At 27.7% G+C, this 18362-nt stretch overlaps 1 protein-coding gene across 1 annotated transcript in view; it reads left to right on the top strand.

Annotated features, from left to right (window-relative positions):
- The window catches only part of LOC107451189 (uncharacterized), a 59724-nt gene that overhangs the window by 9203 nt on the left and 32159 nt on the right, over positions 1-18362 (top strand). The window contains exons 4-15 of the mRNA XM_043039454.3: positions 6537-6785; positions 7100-7255; positions 8745-8940; positions 11663-11909; positions 12851-13016; positions 14023-14187; positions 14423-14572; positions 15297-15441; positions 15531-15814; positions 16655-16798; positions 16888-17222; positions 17838-18023. Of these exons, the coding sequence (XP_042895388.2) occupies positions 6537-6785; positions 7100-7255; positions 8745-8940; positions 11663-11909; positions 12851-13016; positions 14023-14187; positions 14423-14572; positions 15297-15441; positions 15531-15814; positions 16655-16798; positions 16888-17222; positions 17838-18023 (2423 nt within the window). The remainder of the gene's footprint in view (positions 1-6536; positions 6786-7099; positions 7256-8744; positions 8941-11662; positions 11910-12850; positions 13017-14022; positions 14188-14422; positions 14573-15296; positions 15442-15530; positions 15815-16654; positions 16799-16887; positions 17223-17837; positions 18024-18362) is intronic.

The raw sequence follows: 18362 nt of genomic DNA, 5'->3' as shown, positions 1-18362 counted from the left end.
CTTGTCGTCCTAAGAGCCACAGTGCCTTCTCCATCATGTTCAATAAAAAAATACCAAGTAAGAAAAAAAGCACAATTTAAAGGTCCTCTCTCAGGTTCAGAAAGGCATCAAAAATTGCACAGTTCTTGCGGTTTTCAAACTCGCAACCATTTTCAATGTACGTTGAAACTTTTGTCTTCCTTCTAAGAAATTTAGAAAATAATCGGTATTTGAGTATTTTTAATAATTTTCTCACTAATTTGCACAAATTTTTGCTTTGGAAGGATACAGCAAATAAGCTATTTGTAACGCTAGGTGCTAGAAAAAGTCACTTTGCGGGAAATTTTTGAAAGTAGAAATTCCATAGAGGTAATCAAAAATAGAAATATGTGTATCAGATAATGTGTTGACTTTTTAATAAAACTAATAAGGGATCGTTAGCGTTAAAAACTTTTTAAACATTAGCGTTAAAAACTTTTAACGAATATTAGCGTTAAAAACTTTTAACGAATATTAGCGTTAAAAACTTTTTAAACAGGATTAAAATAAGCAATGAGTGATCCGCAACTTAAAACCAGATTTGAGATGTAGGCGAATTAGGTTTAACCCTTGGCTAGAATTTTGAAGACCCCAGTCTAATATTTTTCCGGCTTAATGCTTCTCCATAACATGTTAATATAGAGCAAATAGGGTATCATCGTGAACAAAAGAAAGCAAAGCTGCATATTCTAATATAAAAAAGAGAGAGAGAGAGAAAAAAAAATATACAAAAAAAAATTGAAGAAATGAAATGAAGCATAGTGAAATAAATAAGAATTGACAAAAAAAAACAGAGCTCTTTGTAGGAAGAATTACTCAACTGAGTGACACTAAACATATGATATATAATTAAGTTCCATGTGCTATTTGACAAATTTTATTTGTGTGGGACTGCAAATTTCATTCAAAAATATTATCATACTGTGTGTTTTAATCAAAATTCCTTTCTTTATCTCCCGTTTTGAAATTAAATGAAGAAACAAAAAGAAAATATTGTTGAAATTCTACTATCTCTATTATCCAATGCGAGTTTCAGATTTGAAGGGTTAACATATGGTTTAAAAAAATATCTAAAAATACCATTAACACTAAATGCTGTTCCTTATGCTGTTAAGGTTCAATTGATGTTGAGCTTAACGAATTCTATGTTAGAACGGCAGTTTTTTTGCCAAATTAAGCCTAACTCAATTCCAAAAATATGAATCTTTCATTACGAATCTGTTTCCGTGATGAACTAATAAAAATAATTTTTTTCGGGTATTGTCTGGAGTAGAATTGAAAATAAGGCAGAAAAATTCAAACAATTGTATAAAATTGTAGGAAAAAACGCTACGTTAATCTGATATATCCTTTAAAATATATCAAGGACAGTTTAATCAGCACCCGCATTTGAACAATATGTTTTCGTATTTTCGACATCGCACTCAAACTATGAAAATGGTCAAATAATTTTTTTAAATAACAAAACTTCGATAATTTCATTTTCATTCAAATTTAAGTTTATGGAGAACTATTTGACTAATTCAATCCAAACACTGAAGTTTATCATTTAGAATTATATAAAATGATGAAATAATTGCTATAGCCTTCAATTAAAAAAGAATTATTATTAAAATAATTCTGGATGAATAACAAACTTCTTGAAATTTATTTTAATACTATACTAGATTGAAATTGATTACAAAATGCTTATTATCAGAATTACTTTAACTTTCAAAAACATCTAAAATACATATAATTTTTAAATGAATACAAATGCTCATACAATACATCAAGTACGATTTGAAATTTGAATAATTGTTCTTTTTCGCTTTTAACCTGAATAAAGCTTTTAATTATTGCATTCCACATTTTGAAATGTTAGATTTACATGAATTATTTTCAGCTTTTTTTAAGATCATTTGTCCAATATGAAGTTTTCCTTAAGGGCATCAAATAAACTTACTCTAAAAAATAGAGATTGTTAGATAAGACTGTACTCTCTCATAAAACTTGTGAAATTTCTCTTAATTTTAAATCTTACGTAAACTGACGAGAAAAATCAATTTCAAAGAAGTGAAAGCAGAGGAGAAAAGTTTAATGAAAGATTACTTCTGGTGTTTAATTAAAGTTTTTTAAGGATTATAAACTCGGATATACTAAACTAAGGTCGCTGTTTTATCCATGTTCTAAGATGTAGTGGGATTTATTTATTTATTTATTTGCATACATATGTTGGTTTCTTTGTAAATACAAAGAACGGCTTAAAAACTCTTTTCAAATTGAAAACAGAAAGCTCAATTTTACGGAAGACAGCAGAATATACATCCAGCTATAACTCTGGATTCGAATGCTTCAGAGCGGTTAATGGAAAAGTAATACTGCTTAGCGATGACGATGTGTAAGTAAAACAACCATTTGTTATTGGGGCATCCACTTTTGTGAGATGTTGTCCTCCCGCTAACCACACCAAAGCGTAGAGGTTGCGAATTCAAAATCTATGTACTGTGTTTCTCATTTTTGTGCTATGTGTTCAATAATTTGACAAAAAGCAAGCCATTCTTTGCATTAAGCACACGAACCTGTATATCAAATTTATTTAATTACTGTTACACATTCATGGTTGCGCTTTGATTTCGAACCCGTTACCTATATTTTTAATAGCGTTAAGCAGAAAGACGAGACTGCTGTGAAAGAATAGTTAAGAAAAACATTTACAAAAATGTATTTATTTATTTATTGCATATACACATGCAGGTGCATATATGCATATACATACACATACCTATGCAGGCTTGTATTCATTACAAAGTAATACATTATAAGCCCCTATTAAGTGATAGATCAGATTGCTCAAATTAAAAAAAGTCAATACAAAGATGCATCTAGGGATAGCGGTTTCGAAGTATGCTTATTGTGTCTTTCTCTATCTTTCATTTCGATATGACACGGATATATAAACCGTGATATATAAACCGGGCTTCGTAATGAGGGAACAATTAGGCGTATGTGAGCGTCTCAATAAATAAATAAATATAAATAAATAGATGCATCCAGGGTTACCGTCTGATTTGAACCCGATGGCACTGCGATTCTATTTTAGGATGGCGGGAATTCCCTGATGCGTAACAGTTAAGATCCTGGTTTAGTTTCGCCTTGTGCATTTCAAATGTAAATTTTTTTTTAGTTTTAAATGTTCGTGGATGTTAACTATAGCTGTATATAGTAAAATGCAAAAAATAATAGGGAAAAAATAATTTACCGTTATGAAACAAAATTAATAATTGTTTACTGAATGAAATAGAGACTCAAACGGAACTTTTTTTCGTAATTTTAAACAATACTAGAGCTCTTAAAATTACCGACTTTTAGCTAAAATTACCAAATTTTATCATATTTACTACCAAACAGCATAGTAATAAAATCCATATCTCATTGTTTATTTTACCAAAGAGTCCTTACCTGAGTGATTAGGTAAAAATTACCGTATCTTAAGGTGTTACCATACAGCCAGAAACCACGTAAATTTTACCTTATTTTGGTAGTTTTGAACACATTGCTTTCATAGAGTAGTAAAAAGTATTTTAACTAAGTGAGAAAATAATTTTTTTAAAAGTTACAAAACCTTTCATTTAAATAATTTCTACAAAACTTTGTATTGCAAAAAAATTGAAAAATAACAGAAAAAAAATCAAAACTGTTAAAATAGAAAACACATTTTCTCAACGCCTTTGATATATTTTATTTTGGGTTCAATTATGGCTTTATGATTTTAAATTTGTTAACAGTGAGTTTTTTGACATGCAGCTGACCTTTTTTCTACGCATCTGCTAAGAGATAGTTATCTGATAGCAGTCGTACTAGTTGCGAAACAACTTAAAATATCTATTCTTCGGAATTTTCTGTATAGCCGATACTAAAGCAAATCAATCGATACCGAATATCTGTTTACTAATCTAAGAAAAACAAAAAAAGTGTTTGTTAACCTCTGACAATCTCTAAAAAAAAGCAAGATTACCCTGATCTTTGAAACTTCTCAATTAAGTAGTTGAAAGCAGTGAACCGTGAGAATATTAACTTAGCTGAAGGCTGAAACTATGCTTGTGTTTAAACATGAGTGCTTACTGACTGACGTGAGAAAAAAAAAAGATAATTTAATCGATAATTACCGATTGATTCATCAATCATCTTAAGGTTATGTAACTATATACTTGTAAAAATTTCATTATGATAATATTAAACACATTTCGTTAAACTGCATACATAAGTAAATAACCTGTAGTACATAAGTCAGATAACCTGCTTATTAAATATATATTGAAACTGTTTATTTGTTAAATATATAGGGTCTGACTAATGAACCCTAGTAATGAAAATTAATTTTGCTTGAGATAATAAGTACTCAAGTACAATAAATAGAACTTAAATTACATGCTTAAAACAGCCAGGATGAAATGAATACGGTATTTATTAATCTGGAATAAATACGGATTTTACTCTTTTATACAATAAATGGGAATTTATACCTACCAACTTTCTCTCTTTCCAAGAATGGGCTTTTCTCAAAAATATATTAAGATTTTGATGATGTTTAAATTTTCTATCGTAAAGTCTATTATTCTTTTATATATATGCTGTAATTATTTATAATTTTTTAATTATTATTATAATTTTAAAAATTTAATGGAATAACATGAGTTTCGCTACCACTTTAAATATGAAAATAAAAACAGAAGAGTTGACAGCTATGGGAATCAAATAGCGAACACTAATAAATGAAATAAATCAATTGTGGAACAAATTACAATTTTAGTAAGCATAAATACAATAAATATAAATACAATTATGAGCACTAATAATCAAAACAAATCTGTTCTAGAAGCAAATAACAATTTAGTTGAAGCGCACTGATGCTTTGAATAAGAATAAAAAATAAATCCCTTGTTTATTTGCTTCATAAATGCGTATTAACGCAGATGAAATTCAAATATTAATTTACATTATTGTAAAAAATAGCACAATTTTAGAAGAAATAAATTTTTAAATAATTTCGTACTAGAAAAAAAATAGCGTTTCCAAAAATAGAGACAGTAAACGGGCAACAAAAGTGCTAATTCTATGTAAGTCTATCTTATAAACAATAAAAACGTTTGAATTTGTTCTATTTATGTTTGAGTTTGTTCAAAGACTTTTAAGGATCTCATTGAAAATAAGGTTTCACGTTATTTCGACATTTAAATTGATTTCATGTAATATTAAATGTAAAATATTTAGGTTTTTGATGCTTAAGTTTTATTTTTTATTTATAGACGTTAATCTCCAATGAAAGTCGTTCTAAGAATTGAAAAAAATTAATTCGAACTGTGAAATTTTGAATGAAGAACTGGTCATAGGGTTCAATAAGAATTAAGCTCTAAAGAATGATATAATTGATTTACAGCATTGATAAACTGTTTGTAAAATTCGAATAGTATTTTTGAAATTTATAATCAAAGCTCAATAAAAAAAATTAAAATATTAGATTTCGAAGACTGCGTAATATCAGTAAAAAGTAATAATGTAAGTAATAAAAATTCTAGGTATCAAATTACTAAAAAATATCTATTTGGAAGCTCCAAATTATTACGTAAGCAACAACGAAAAGTTCCATTTAGTAGTAAAGTTGGGAGATGGTGATACATGAATTGGGAAGAATTTTCTTAGAATACTATATCAGATCTCGCTTTTATATGGGGAAAATAAGTCATTCTAATTGCCAGAGTAGGTTATAACTTTCGAACAACATCAAGCATATATTTTACAGTGTCGAGTAATAAATTTATACTACTAAAACTTTCAGGTTCTAGACTGGCCAGAAAACTCTTGGGACATATCCCCAATCAAACATATTTCGAGGATAACTGCCAAAACTAAAAATGAAAAGGGAACGACCACAAAAATAATTTTAACTCTATCTTGTTTAAAGGGAAGTTTAGTTGCAAACGTACTGCAATAATGCATTTAACAATCCTAAAAAGCTTTTTAAATGTCTACGTGGTCTTGATCTCTAAGAAAGAGATCATGTTATTTTAAATTAAGGATGAAGCTTTTAAAAAATGGGATAATAAAAAGAAAGATAAAAAGAAATAAAATAAAATACAATGATTTTTCTCGATTAAATAAATAAGCACTTGCCATTTTCAGACAACTACTGAAAGGAGTGAAACTGATAATTACTAATTAAATATTAATTAATTTAACAAACTAATCTTTAAATCATGATAAATTTCGATAAATATTTATTTAATATTATTTCAGATTTCACACTAGTAATAACTTGGAACTATATTAAGATTTGCTGTAAATTTACACGACATTACACTTTAAACATTCTTGAATTTCTGGTAGTGTTATATTTCTCTTTTCCTGTGATTAGTATCATTATTGAATTTGTTTAATATTTTAAATATTTTCACATGATTTAATTGTTTTTTATAATCTGTAGAATCATCTTTAAAATCGCTTACTTACGAATGCATTTTTATTCATTTACTTTTTAGTTAAGAGGTGTACAGCTTAAACTATCTGATCCAGATAGCCCGGATTATTTAGTTTCTTTAAGAGGGATTCGAGAATTCGGACGGTCTCTTGAAAAACACATTTTGAGGTTCTCCTTCCAAAATGGTCAAGTTGAGCACGTCTGTCCACTAGAAAACGTACCAGCTTGGATTACCAACATACAAAAAGGTGTTTTGTCTGCATTCCAAACATACATACTTAAACCAGATTGGAACGCACTTATACATGAAGTAAGTTCAATAAATCAAAACATATCATTATTACATAGCCAAACTTTCAGAAAAATAGACGGCATTTGATTTTTACATTTTTATGCAGTAATTTCATGACATTTATGTTATACCATTTAATACTTCTATTTATTTTACACTATTGAATGATACCATTTAGATTATTAATTAAAATCAATTATTTTATCTAATTTAATACTACCATTTATGCAATTTTATTATTTTTTGCCATCAAAACTAGACCAAAACTTATTTTATCTCGTTTAGTACTACCACTTTTTTTCATTCCCTGAAACCAATTGTTTTCTTTTCAGACTGACATTCTTGGAAAATGTTCTGCGCAGTATCATTCTTTGGGAAGGAGTTGGCAAGGAATGCACACGGTTCGCAAAACAAAAGATCTTTCCTCGTGTACAGAAAGAGAAAATGTCGATACTTATCTTCAAGGAACTCCATATGCCACAGACTTTGTATGTATTAATCGAATATTTATTGCTTTAAATATTGTATTAGAACTTTAATTAAACAAGTGCTTATTACTTTAGAACTGAATCGAATCTTGAGCCTTTTCTAAGAACAGAGATGGTGCAGAAAGCAAAAATTTCGAAATTCATGAACTTTTCTATAACATTAAAACTGAAGCGATTAATTCTCTTTCTATATGGAGAAAAATGTTGTTTTTATTCCTTAATAAAACTTCGAGATCTTGATGATAATGTATTTTTCATGCATTATTACCGTCTTTCAAGCGATATTTTTTCAGAGATCTTATAAAACACGTTTTAAATTTATTTCATAAGTTTTTAAAAATCAATGAGAAGAAAAAATATGAATTTTGCAGTATTAGGTATATTTTTAAACACTAATTTAAAAATTGCTAATGAAAAATTAAAGCAAATATATTTTTATTCAAAATAAATCAAAACTCATATTATTTTCAGTAATATCAAAAATTAAAAGCCTCAAATTCCCAAAAAGTCATACTCTAATAATCAATGATACTCTATTTATAATAATACTATAATACTTTAATAATCTAATACTTCAAAATCTAATGCTCTAAAATAATATTCTTATAAAGTAATAAAAATAATGAGCATTTTCAGCATATATTTTTTATGGTACAGCAGTATAAGTAAATTTAAAACTTTACAAGCATTAAAAACATAAAACTTAAAGACCCCCTTCAATGTTGTCAATTTAGAGTAAAAGGTCCAGATAAGTAAAATAACAAATTAGTATGCATTAAACGATAATATTACAGATTATACTTATGTGAAGGTAAATTTTGCATAAAAGAATTCACTTTACATAGGAGCGTTTATCAAAGCATTTTTAGAAATATAAGGTTTTATTATTGCAAAAAAAAGTATTATAATATTGGTGAATGCAAGTAAAATTTATATATTGGTTTTAAATAAAATTATTTCTTAGTGGGATATATGATAAACCAATCTGTTTCAAATAAATATACCAAGGAAAAAAATTCTAGGAATGTAAAAAAACTTTACATTTTAGTAAGTAAAAAATATCTCTTTATGATTATTTTAAAATTCTATAACATATATTTCATTCGTAAATAATAAATCGAAAATAATTTATTTAACTTTCTAAACAAACTACGATTTGAAACAGTTCCAAAAAAGATTTTATTCACCACTATTATTAACAACTGACTATGATCAGCAGAAATCCGTTTTAAAACCAGTCAGTTAAAATTCTTATCACTCAAAAAAATAATTAAACACTCTTGTTTACGTATCATATAACATCATCAAATTTCAATTGCATAATATATATTTAATATAATAAAAAAGATCTTCAATATACTTTAAGAATTAAATAACTATCTGTGTAAAATTCTAAATGTATATTCAATTTTTATTCTTACTTAAATTTTTTTTTTAAAAATGAGTATAAATGTAGTAAATGTATAATGTGTTTTAATTTATTCCATAGCAATCGAAGTCACTACCTGTGGTGAAGGGACATCAAGAGTGTGAACAAGTAATTGGCAATGGCTTCTTACAGACCTCTAGCTGTAACGAGAAACTAGTTTTCAGACCTTTCTCTAGTAAGGGCAATGGAGTTGTCACCACAGTAACTCAGAAACTTATTTATTCCGTAACAACAACCAGATCATTTACCGGAAATGGCAAGTTTAATTTGTTTAATCTTTATTTTCCATTACTGTTTCAAAATTTATTGAAAGAAAAAGAAATTAGTAAGTCTATATTCTGGGTTTTCCACAATTACCGTACTTAATATATATTTTGAAATTTTTGTCAAAAATGAAGAACAAACAAAACACAGATTAGGGATTGCAGACTAATATATTTTACTGACGGTTAATAGCAAAACTGGCAAACAGTAGAGTGGAAAACGGAATAGAATACATCAAAACTGGTTTGGTTGCCTTTGGATGTGTTCTTGCAATTGACTTTCAGCTCCTCTCTGTTTTCTCTTTACAGAGAAACAAAGTAAGGTCAAAACTGCCAGATAAGATTAAATTTACTGTGCTGTATGGAAACATTAAAAAGCTGGATAATTTTACCGAAGTGCTTTGGCAATGATTTTGATAAAATTAACATAAGATATGCTTATTAATTTATATCATAAAATTTGGTAAATTTGGCGAAATTCAGTAATTTTTCATGATACCTCAGAGCACGGCATAAAAACTATTAATTCGGTTAAATTTACTTTTCAGTTTCATATTTCTTACTTAATGTGTGGTAACGCGAACTATAGTCTTGTAAATCAGAATTTTTGGTAAAGTATTACCATATGAATGGAAATATTACCAAATAAATGGTTTAAATATCATATATTTTGGGTTTTATTACCAGAATTATATATATATTTTTAACAGAAATGCCATTACCATACCGTATAGTAATTTTACCAGAATTTTTTTCTCGTTTGCCAAACAAATTTAGTTATATTTCAGAGCTGCCTTCCTCAGAAGTTTTCAGTTTTTATAGTTAATTGATATATTGCTTCTGTTACTTCCTCTCTGAAATATTAATTGGCGACCACTAACATGCGTAGTTTTTGGCAGGGATTCTAAAAATATTTATTAAAGCCGAGATTGCAGAACAACATGCATATTAAAAAGTTTATATAATTATATTTTGAAGAAAAAAAGTTCAAAAATACATATAAGGTTAAAAATTTGGAAGAGCTAGAGCATTCTTGTCAGTTATAAATTTGAATGTGACAATGAATATACTCGCAACACTTTAAAAAATGTTTTACACGCAAATAACCAGATGCTGTAATTTTGAAGTCGACTAATAGGATATCTAGTAAATCAAATAATTTAATTTTGTAAAATTTCTCCAAGTTGATATAAATATACGCTTTTTTGTGTGAAGTATAATAAAAGTTCTTAAAGTTGGTTTAAAAAAGATACGTGAATTTAAAAAAAAAAGTTTGGAAAAAATTATATTATATTTCTAACATTTGCTCTTTTGTATTCATTTTAAAAACTTCGTTAATTTATTATATTATATCTATAATACATTAGACTAAGAACTTCTTTTAATGTTATACGTGGTCAGATTCTGCTCCTTAAATAAAACATTATTCCTAAGATTGGAACATTTCTCCTTAGAAGTCCAAGCATTCTTTGTTAGTCAGTGAATAGCCGAAAGGTTGAACATTAATTAACACTTTTTTATCAGAAAAAAATTAGACAGTAAAATAGTTAGACCTCTTCTAAATAAAAAAAAATTAAAAAGTGTACTGTAAAAAAGCAAAGTTTTCCATAAAATTTTCATATTTAAAAATTGAATTCTTTTCATTTAACAATTTTATGTATCACTATGAATTCATTTTTTTTGCATAAAAGTATACATAATTATAATAATAATGCGGATAAATATTAAAAAAATATTCACGTTATATTTTTTAAAAAAAGAATATTTTTCATAGATTAACTAAGCATTTAGCATAATAAAGTAATATTAAATTACCTCAGACGAATTAAGAAACCTGAATTGTCAGATTATAAATGTTTTATTTTGAATATTTTTATTTTATTTTGAATATTTAAAATAAAAATAAGGTTTACAAAACCTTTCAATGCACTCACCATAATGGAACATAATTCTAAAAGTAAAGAGTTATAAAAGTGGAAGTCAAAATACAGGTTTAAGAAGAATCGTTTGCTTTTTTCAGATATAAAATAAATAATGATGGAAATTATTTATTTTAGACAATAAAATAAATATTTTTAACATTTCATAAATATTTACTAAAATATGTGCTGAAAATAGTAAATAAATAAATAATACGAGTTAAAGAAGTGTAATTTTATATGCAGTTTTTATAATAATCGCTTGCTTTTTTTTCAAATTAAAGTGATTTTTTTTTACTAATTTCTTTCAGACGATAAAATATATTTTTAAGAAAATAAATTTAAATATCTGTATCAAGTTGTATAGAAAGGAAATTAGCTGAGCAATTACTTAAGGCCTTTAACTAACTAGTTAGCTTTTAGCTAGCTAGCTGGCTTTTATCTAATTTGTCTGCCGACGATGTTTTGTTAATGTAAATTGGAAACAAAGCATGGATGCAAAATAGGAAATACAATTTCTTTAATTATTTCTAGCTTTATAACTGATGATTTGAAATATATGGCTTGGAATTTTAAGTACATGGCTTTTTTGAAATATATGGCTTGTAGTTTTACCATTTTAAAAGTTAAAACTTAAGTAAGAAAGATAACTTTTCAAGGACTGTTTGTAAACTTAACTTAAAATGCTAAACTATTAAAATGAAAGAAGTATGAAAAATATGTTTAATAAAAATTCTTTTGCACGCATGCTTATGTATTTGAGATTTAAAACAGAATTTTTACTTTTATTATTTAGATTACCGCCCAACAACAGAACCTCTGCTTTACCAACACGAGCAACCAGTTATCGACGCTGCAAAAGTCAACCAAGACAGCGAAACAGCCTTAAAGGAACTTTGTGATGCATCCAAAGAAGATATCACAATTTCAGTACCCAGAAAATTTTCAGCTTTTGTCTACAAACTTAAAAAGTTATCCATTTCTGCTTTAAAGGCACTTCACCAGAAAACTGAAAAGATTTGCCCAGATAACAGTAAAGCAAGGTAACTAATCTAAAAAAAGTATATTTGGCGCTGTAAGGGGTTTCATCTTTTAAAGCATAGCAAATTTACTGTACACTGTAAAAAAAATCCAGATTAAATTGTGGTAAAAAGTACAGACACTCTGGAGAGCGATACTCTTACCGCAAAATCCATTTTTACCGTAAAATTTCAAGGAACGAAAATTTGATATACATTAATTTTTACAATAATATTTACTGTAAAATTACTGAATCTCTGTAGTTAAATAAATATAGCTGTAAAAAATTAAGGTACAAAATTTTATAGAAAATTGGATTGGTGGTCAGGGTACCAGTACTTTTTACAGCATAATTTTGCGCAGCGTAAAATTTGATATACCTTACAGTAAGACTTACTCTAAGATTACTGATTCTTTGTAATTAAATAAATAGTGCTCTAAGAGTTGCGATATAAAATCTTACCGTAAAACGAATTTTACAGATTCTGGTCTCAGTTAACCTGTTCTTTTAACCGTAATTTGATCCAGAATTTTCTACAGTGTGACTAGACACTCTTTTTTTTAATCAAAGTTGCGGCCATGATCCGCCTACCACTGAAGTTTCTTTACGTCAGCACTGTGGTCAGTGCAAGCCGGATGCGGATTTGTATCGACCTGCCATCGCTGAGATTCGAACCCGGTTACTTCATTGGAAGGCGAACGCTTTATTCCCTGAACCATCGCGGCACAACAATGCTAATTAGAATATTATAGGCGAGAATTTAAGTAATAATTGGATATAATACTATAATGTCTTAAAACGGCATGTTTCCCAAAATAACAAAGGGCCATTTTTCAGGAAAATGAAAATTTAATCATATTTAATAATTTGTCAAATTCGGTTTTATTTAACTGAAATAAATAAAAAGAGGATTTTTTTAGTTATTTTTTTTAATATTCTGCTTCATTGAATGTTTATTTTTAGAAAATTCTTCATGGATGCCATCCCTCTAGTTAACTCTGTTGATTCGGCACATTTTATTTATGAAATGATTTCAAGTAAGCAAGTCTCTGAATCTGAAAGCAAAGTTTGGCTCACGTCTCTGTCTTTCCTGAATGATGCGACTCCAGAAATAATTGCTACATATACGGTAATTTTCCTTCTTTTTTTGCTTTTTCATATATGGTTATGTGAAATTCTACACACTCTTTAAATTTAACAATAATCCTTCACTTCTGATTACATTTCTTACACTTAGCAATGGCAAATAATATTCCCATAAATGATTTATATATCCATCTATAGTTTGAAAGCACAAAATTTGCAACTTCTCAAATAAGTTCCCAATATACATAAATTGCATAGCAAAAAAAATATTCCACTAATGTTATTATATTATGAATGCTTGAGTTGATTGCATAATTGAATTGTTTATAACTGAAGAATAGTATTGATATTTTAATTGAATAGTTAATAATTAGAGAACTCATAGTCAAAAGTTTTCGATTCTAAAATATTATTTAGGAGAATTATAATGCATGCTTTAGTTGAGTTGTTTATTAGCAAATAATTAACACTTTCAACGTACGAGTACTGTAAGCAAAACTGTGAACTAAACGCCATATAGTTGACTTTATATGAGAATTTTTAGGAATGCCATGAATTAAAGTCTGTCTTTGAATACAGAAAGATCTATTTGCCATTGTCGAGATAACAATCTCATGCATAATTTATGTTACCATTTATCTAATTTTGTCAAATTTATTGAAATTAAGTCAAATTTTGTAACATTTTAAAAGCTTTCTTTTAAACATCCTTTGAATATTAAAAGAAATAAAAAATAATGCGAAATAAGTTTTAGATTTTTTTATTGACAATATAATCAACTATTGCTATTTACAAAAGTTATATTCAAATTGATCTAATCATTCAGAAAGATTTAATTTGTATCTATATCACCAAAAAAGGATAATCGTGCATGACAAATATGAGAAATAAAACTAAAATAAACCATTAGAAAGTAAAATGCAGTGTAACTCAAACTTTTTATACTATCAACAGCACTTGTTTACTTGTTTATAAAACTAATTTCACGCAGTTTTTATGATGCGTAAGAATTAATTTTTTTTAATTATTAAAAATTAATTTTTTTCTAGCCTCTTTTGGATGGTAAATTTGATCAAGCTCTACTAGGCGTTTCGTCTTTCATCCACAACTTCTGTTCTTCTAAAGATTGTTCTACCATCCCTCAAGTCAGAGCAGCTGTTAACAAACTGGTTGAAAACCTAGGAGAAAACTGCTTCAGTGGTGACGAAAAAACAGTAAGAGATTTTTGAAACTAAAGAATTTGAATAAAACATCAATTAAATAAAACCTTAGATGTCGTATATATTTTTAAAAAATGCATGATCTTTAATGGTAAACTTATTAAGATTAGACTTCTGTAATTTAAAGAGATATCAAAATGTAATTGTCATTTCAAGAAGAATTTTTTAAACGTATTTTTCTTACTTAAGCATTAATTTGTGAAAAGTATTTATAAATTTTGTTTTGCAGATTATTTTGTCTTTGAAAGCCATTGGTAATATCGGACATCTATTTGGAAGAGAGAATATATTGCAGGCTTGCTACAAAAATCCTCAAATCAGAACTGAAACTCGACTTGCTGCCATTGAAGCTTTCCGAAGAGTTAATTGTGAAGTAAACGTAAGTTAATTTCTAAAATGTTGAAGGTGCAATCTCTTCATGCTTTAAAAATGTAAGCAATAAAGTAAATACTTTCCTTTTGTTTCAGTTGGAAAGAATTCGAAATTTAATTTAGTTTTGGAAGAAAAGTCAATCATGCTGTACGCTTTCTTAACCTAGAGTAACAAATTGCAAAAGATTAATTAGTTTTATCGTTTTGTGTGTTTCAAAGTTTTCCAATTAGTAAAAAAGCAAATATTTACTAAATAGTATATATTTGCTTTTTTACTAATTGGATAAATGGAGGATGCTTTTTTACTAATTGGCAAGTACGATGTAAAAAATAACTGATCAAATTACATCATGAAGTATCGGCACTTTTGGGTGCACCATCAGAAAAATTCATTTTACTTTAAAATCCATTTTAACCGTAAAATATCATACAGTAATTTTTACAGTTATATTTTACGAAATTTATTACTGCAGATATTGTGGTATATCTGATTTTGTGTTCCGTAACATGTTCCAATAGAAATGGAATTTACTGTAAAAAGCATCGGCATCCTGAGTGCTGGTACTTTTTACCGTAATTTGGTCTTGAATTTCTTACAGTATAATTAAAAATATAAATTTAAAACAAATTATGTTAAACGATCTTTACGCAAAAAGTATTTTTAGTAATCAGTAGTCTGCAGTAATATATAACAAAATAAATTTTAACAGAGTCATTATTTTATTTTGATAGAGGGAAGATTTATTGAAAACTTACAGCAACTACAATGAAGATACCGAAATTAGGATAGCTGCATATCTTGCTGTGATGAGGTGTCCATCTACAAGCGTCATTGATGATATTAAAGGTGTTTTAATGAATGAAAAGATCAATCATGGTAAGAAAAATAAGACAAAATTATTTTTAGACAATTAAAGAGTATTTAAGCATAAAGAAATAAGCAATATTTTACTTGTTCCTTTACAGTTGGGTCCTTTATCTGGACTCATTTGAATGCCTTGGCTAAAAGCAAACACCCAGAAAGACAGGATATCCGCCAAATCATCTCCAATTTATACCTGATGAATAAATTTGAATCGGATGCAAGGAAATTTTCCACTGCTCATGAAGCAACATACTTTTTGGAATCTATTGACTCGGGGCTTCATTTGGACAGTCACTTAATCTACTCAACAGACTCATATTTACCTCGGGCAGCAATGTTTAATCTCACAGTCGATGTTTTCGGAAAAACCTGCAACCTTTTGGAAGTAAGTCTATTGCTTTATATAACCTTTCTAAAATGGATTCAAATATCCCTAATTTTTTTCAAGATGCCATATGCAACAAAGCCAAAAAATAGTTTTTTTTTCCTTTTTAAATTTTTGAATTTAGTATTTATGAAGGGCGTCTTCAATTATGATCCTACCAGTATCAGCTAAACGATAAAACATTTTTGTGAGACCTATACTCGATTGTAAAGATGAAACAATTCGCGTATGGTATTTTTCTTGTAGCAGCAAATATTAATATTTATCATAAAAATCTGCTTTTTTTAATTTATTTCTAAAAGAAGTGTAGTGAGTTCATCTGTTAAAATATTTTTAATTTATATAAAGTGAATAATAATAATAATTTTGCTTTATTGGTTTTAAGAATAAAACCAAAAAAATCTCTTCTATCGAATCGACAGCCGTTGATGGGCCTAAGCCTTTCTTAGGACCATATTCCATTTTGATTACTGCTTGGCTATAGGTTACTCTGCCACCCTTTTCAGTTCCATACTTAATATTTAAAGATCTGAAGTTGTGGTTGTATGTAGTTAGCAACCCCTACTAAAGCATTTTCTAATAAATAAAAAGCTATTAAAATAGAAATAATTCTACTAATATCTTTTTACATAAATAAGCTATTTAATTTATTAATATTTTAAGGAGCGTTTATAGCCGTAATTTATTGATAGTCATGAAAAGTAAAAACTGTGGGCAGGTATAATTTTACTTTGCAACATATTCTATGTGTCTACTTTTGAGAAGTAATTTCGATTCTGAAAATAATAATTCTGCCCTTTAAAGTCTTTTATCTAAAACTTTTATTTCGTTTACTTTAAGCTTGATGGTCGTTTAGAGGGTTTAGAACATGTAGTTGAAAGTTTCTTTGGTCCAAGTGGATATTTCCCCCAGAAGCATGTTGCCAAGATTCTTAGGGAGAAGCGATCACTAAATCAAAACAAACTCAACCAAATTGAGAGTAAGGTAAGTAGTACTTCATTTTTCATTGATAAAAATTTTAAGACAAAAGAAAAAAGAAATAAAAGTAATTAAGAAAAACCTTTATTCCATAGTATAACGAAAATGCTCGTCCAGCTCAACAACCATATGGCTCATTAGACATAAAAGTTTTTGGCACTTCGATGTGGTACAACCAATACAGACACGATGACGAAGCAAGAACTGAAATCAATCTGCTTGATATTGTTTCAAACTTGGCTGAGGAGCACGAAAAAGAATATTCTCGAAGTTTCATGTTCTTAGATACCACCTTTACCATTCCCATGACCAGTGGAATGCCCTTGAAGATTGCAGTCAATGGAACAGCAAGCGTTGGCCTTAAAGTTGGAGGAAAATTCGATGTTAAGTCTTTCAAACACGTTGATGTTCTTGGTCACTTTGAACCCAGGTAAGGATGCTTTTATTTATATCATGTTTCTATGCTATTACTTTAATAGTCTATTTTATATTATTCTTCTATATGGCTCTAATTTTATACTAAGTTAAGTAATATTCTATTCTATACAATACTATTTTATGTTATGCTTTTTTCTATACTCTTTATTTTATATTCTGTTTCTACACGACTCAGCTTGGACACTTAGATATACCTTTAACTTATGATATCAATAATAAGGTATAGCAAATCATGAATTTTCTTTTTAGAAAAGAAAAATAAATCTGAAAAAAAAATTACGTTGAATTTTACAGTATTAGAAATAAACTCTTTTGAAACCTTTGAAAAGTTTTACCTAAAACTAAGAAATATAATTATATTTTATTATATAATAATATAAAGTTTTTTTTCTCATTAAAATGCCACCTGTATGCTTCTCATATAATGTTCCAGAAGGAGAAAATTCTAGCTTTGCTCGATTGTGACAAAAAAATTTATGTGATGCTAAATTGTTTTTAAACAACAATATTAAGTTCTATGAAACTTTATCAATAAATTTCTATCACAATATTTTTTCCTTAATTACGTAAATTAAAACCATGTATAATTCGTGCTTTACTTTTGCAGCGGTGCAGTTGAAATTGCTAGTTTGTTGACAATCGATGCTGGAAATATTGCTCGATCTGGATTGCGTGTGGTAAGCTCAATGCACTCATCCAGTGTTCTCGATGGTAAAGTTGAAGTGAAGAATGGAGAAGTAGTGAAAGTTCAGCTTAACATGCCAAGAGAGAGAATAGACGTCTTCAACATTGAGTAAGTAAACCACAAAAAATTTAAAAAGAAAAAAATTTTAGTTTCAGGTAATATTAAAATTAAATGTAACAGATCATTTGAAACTTTGATACATCCTTCAAAATGCGACATTTTTCTGTTATATAAATAAAAAAAAGTTGTTATCGTAAAATTATCACATCAAAGTTGATGTCAATGTTATCAATAAAAAAGATAATTAAAATTGAAAATTAATTGATTAAAATTTTTATGAGAAGGTTTTTCAAAAATGAGAATCTTAATTATAAAAATGCCAATTTAAAAAATCAAATTTTAGAAAAATTATAGAAAATAGAAGTGTTGTTTCTGCTTAGGTATTTA

Source organism: Parasteatoda tepidariorum, chromosome 6 (genome assembly GCF_982258835.1).
Source record: "Parasteatoda tepidariorum strain Cologne lab strain chromosome 6, Ptep-v5.0, whole genome shotgun sequence".
Taxonomy (NCBI): domain Eukaryota; kingdom Metazoa; phylum Arthropoda; class Arachnida; order Araneae; family Theridiidae; genus Parasteatoda; species Parasteatoda tepidariorum.
Note: the sequence above shows the minus strand (reverse complement) of the source record. Positions and strands in the feature narration are given on the sequence as shown.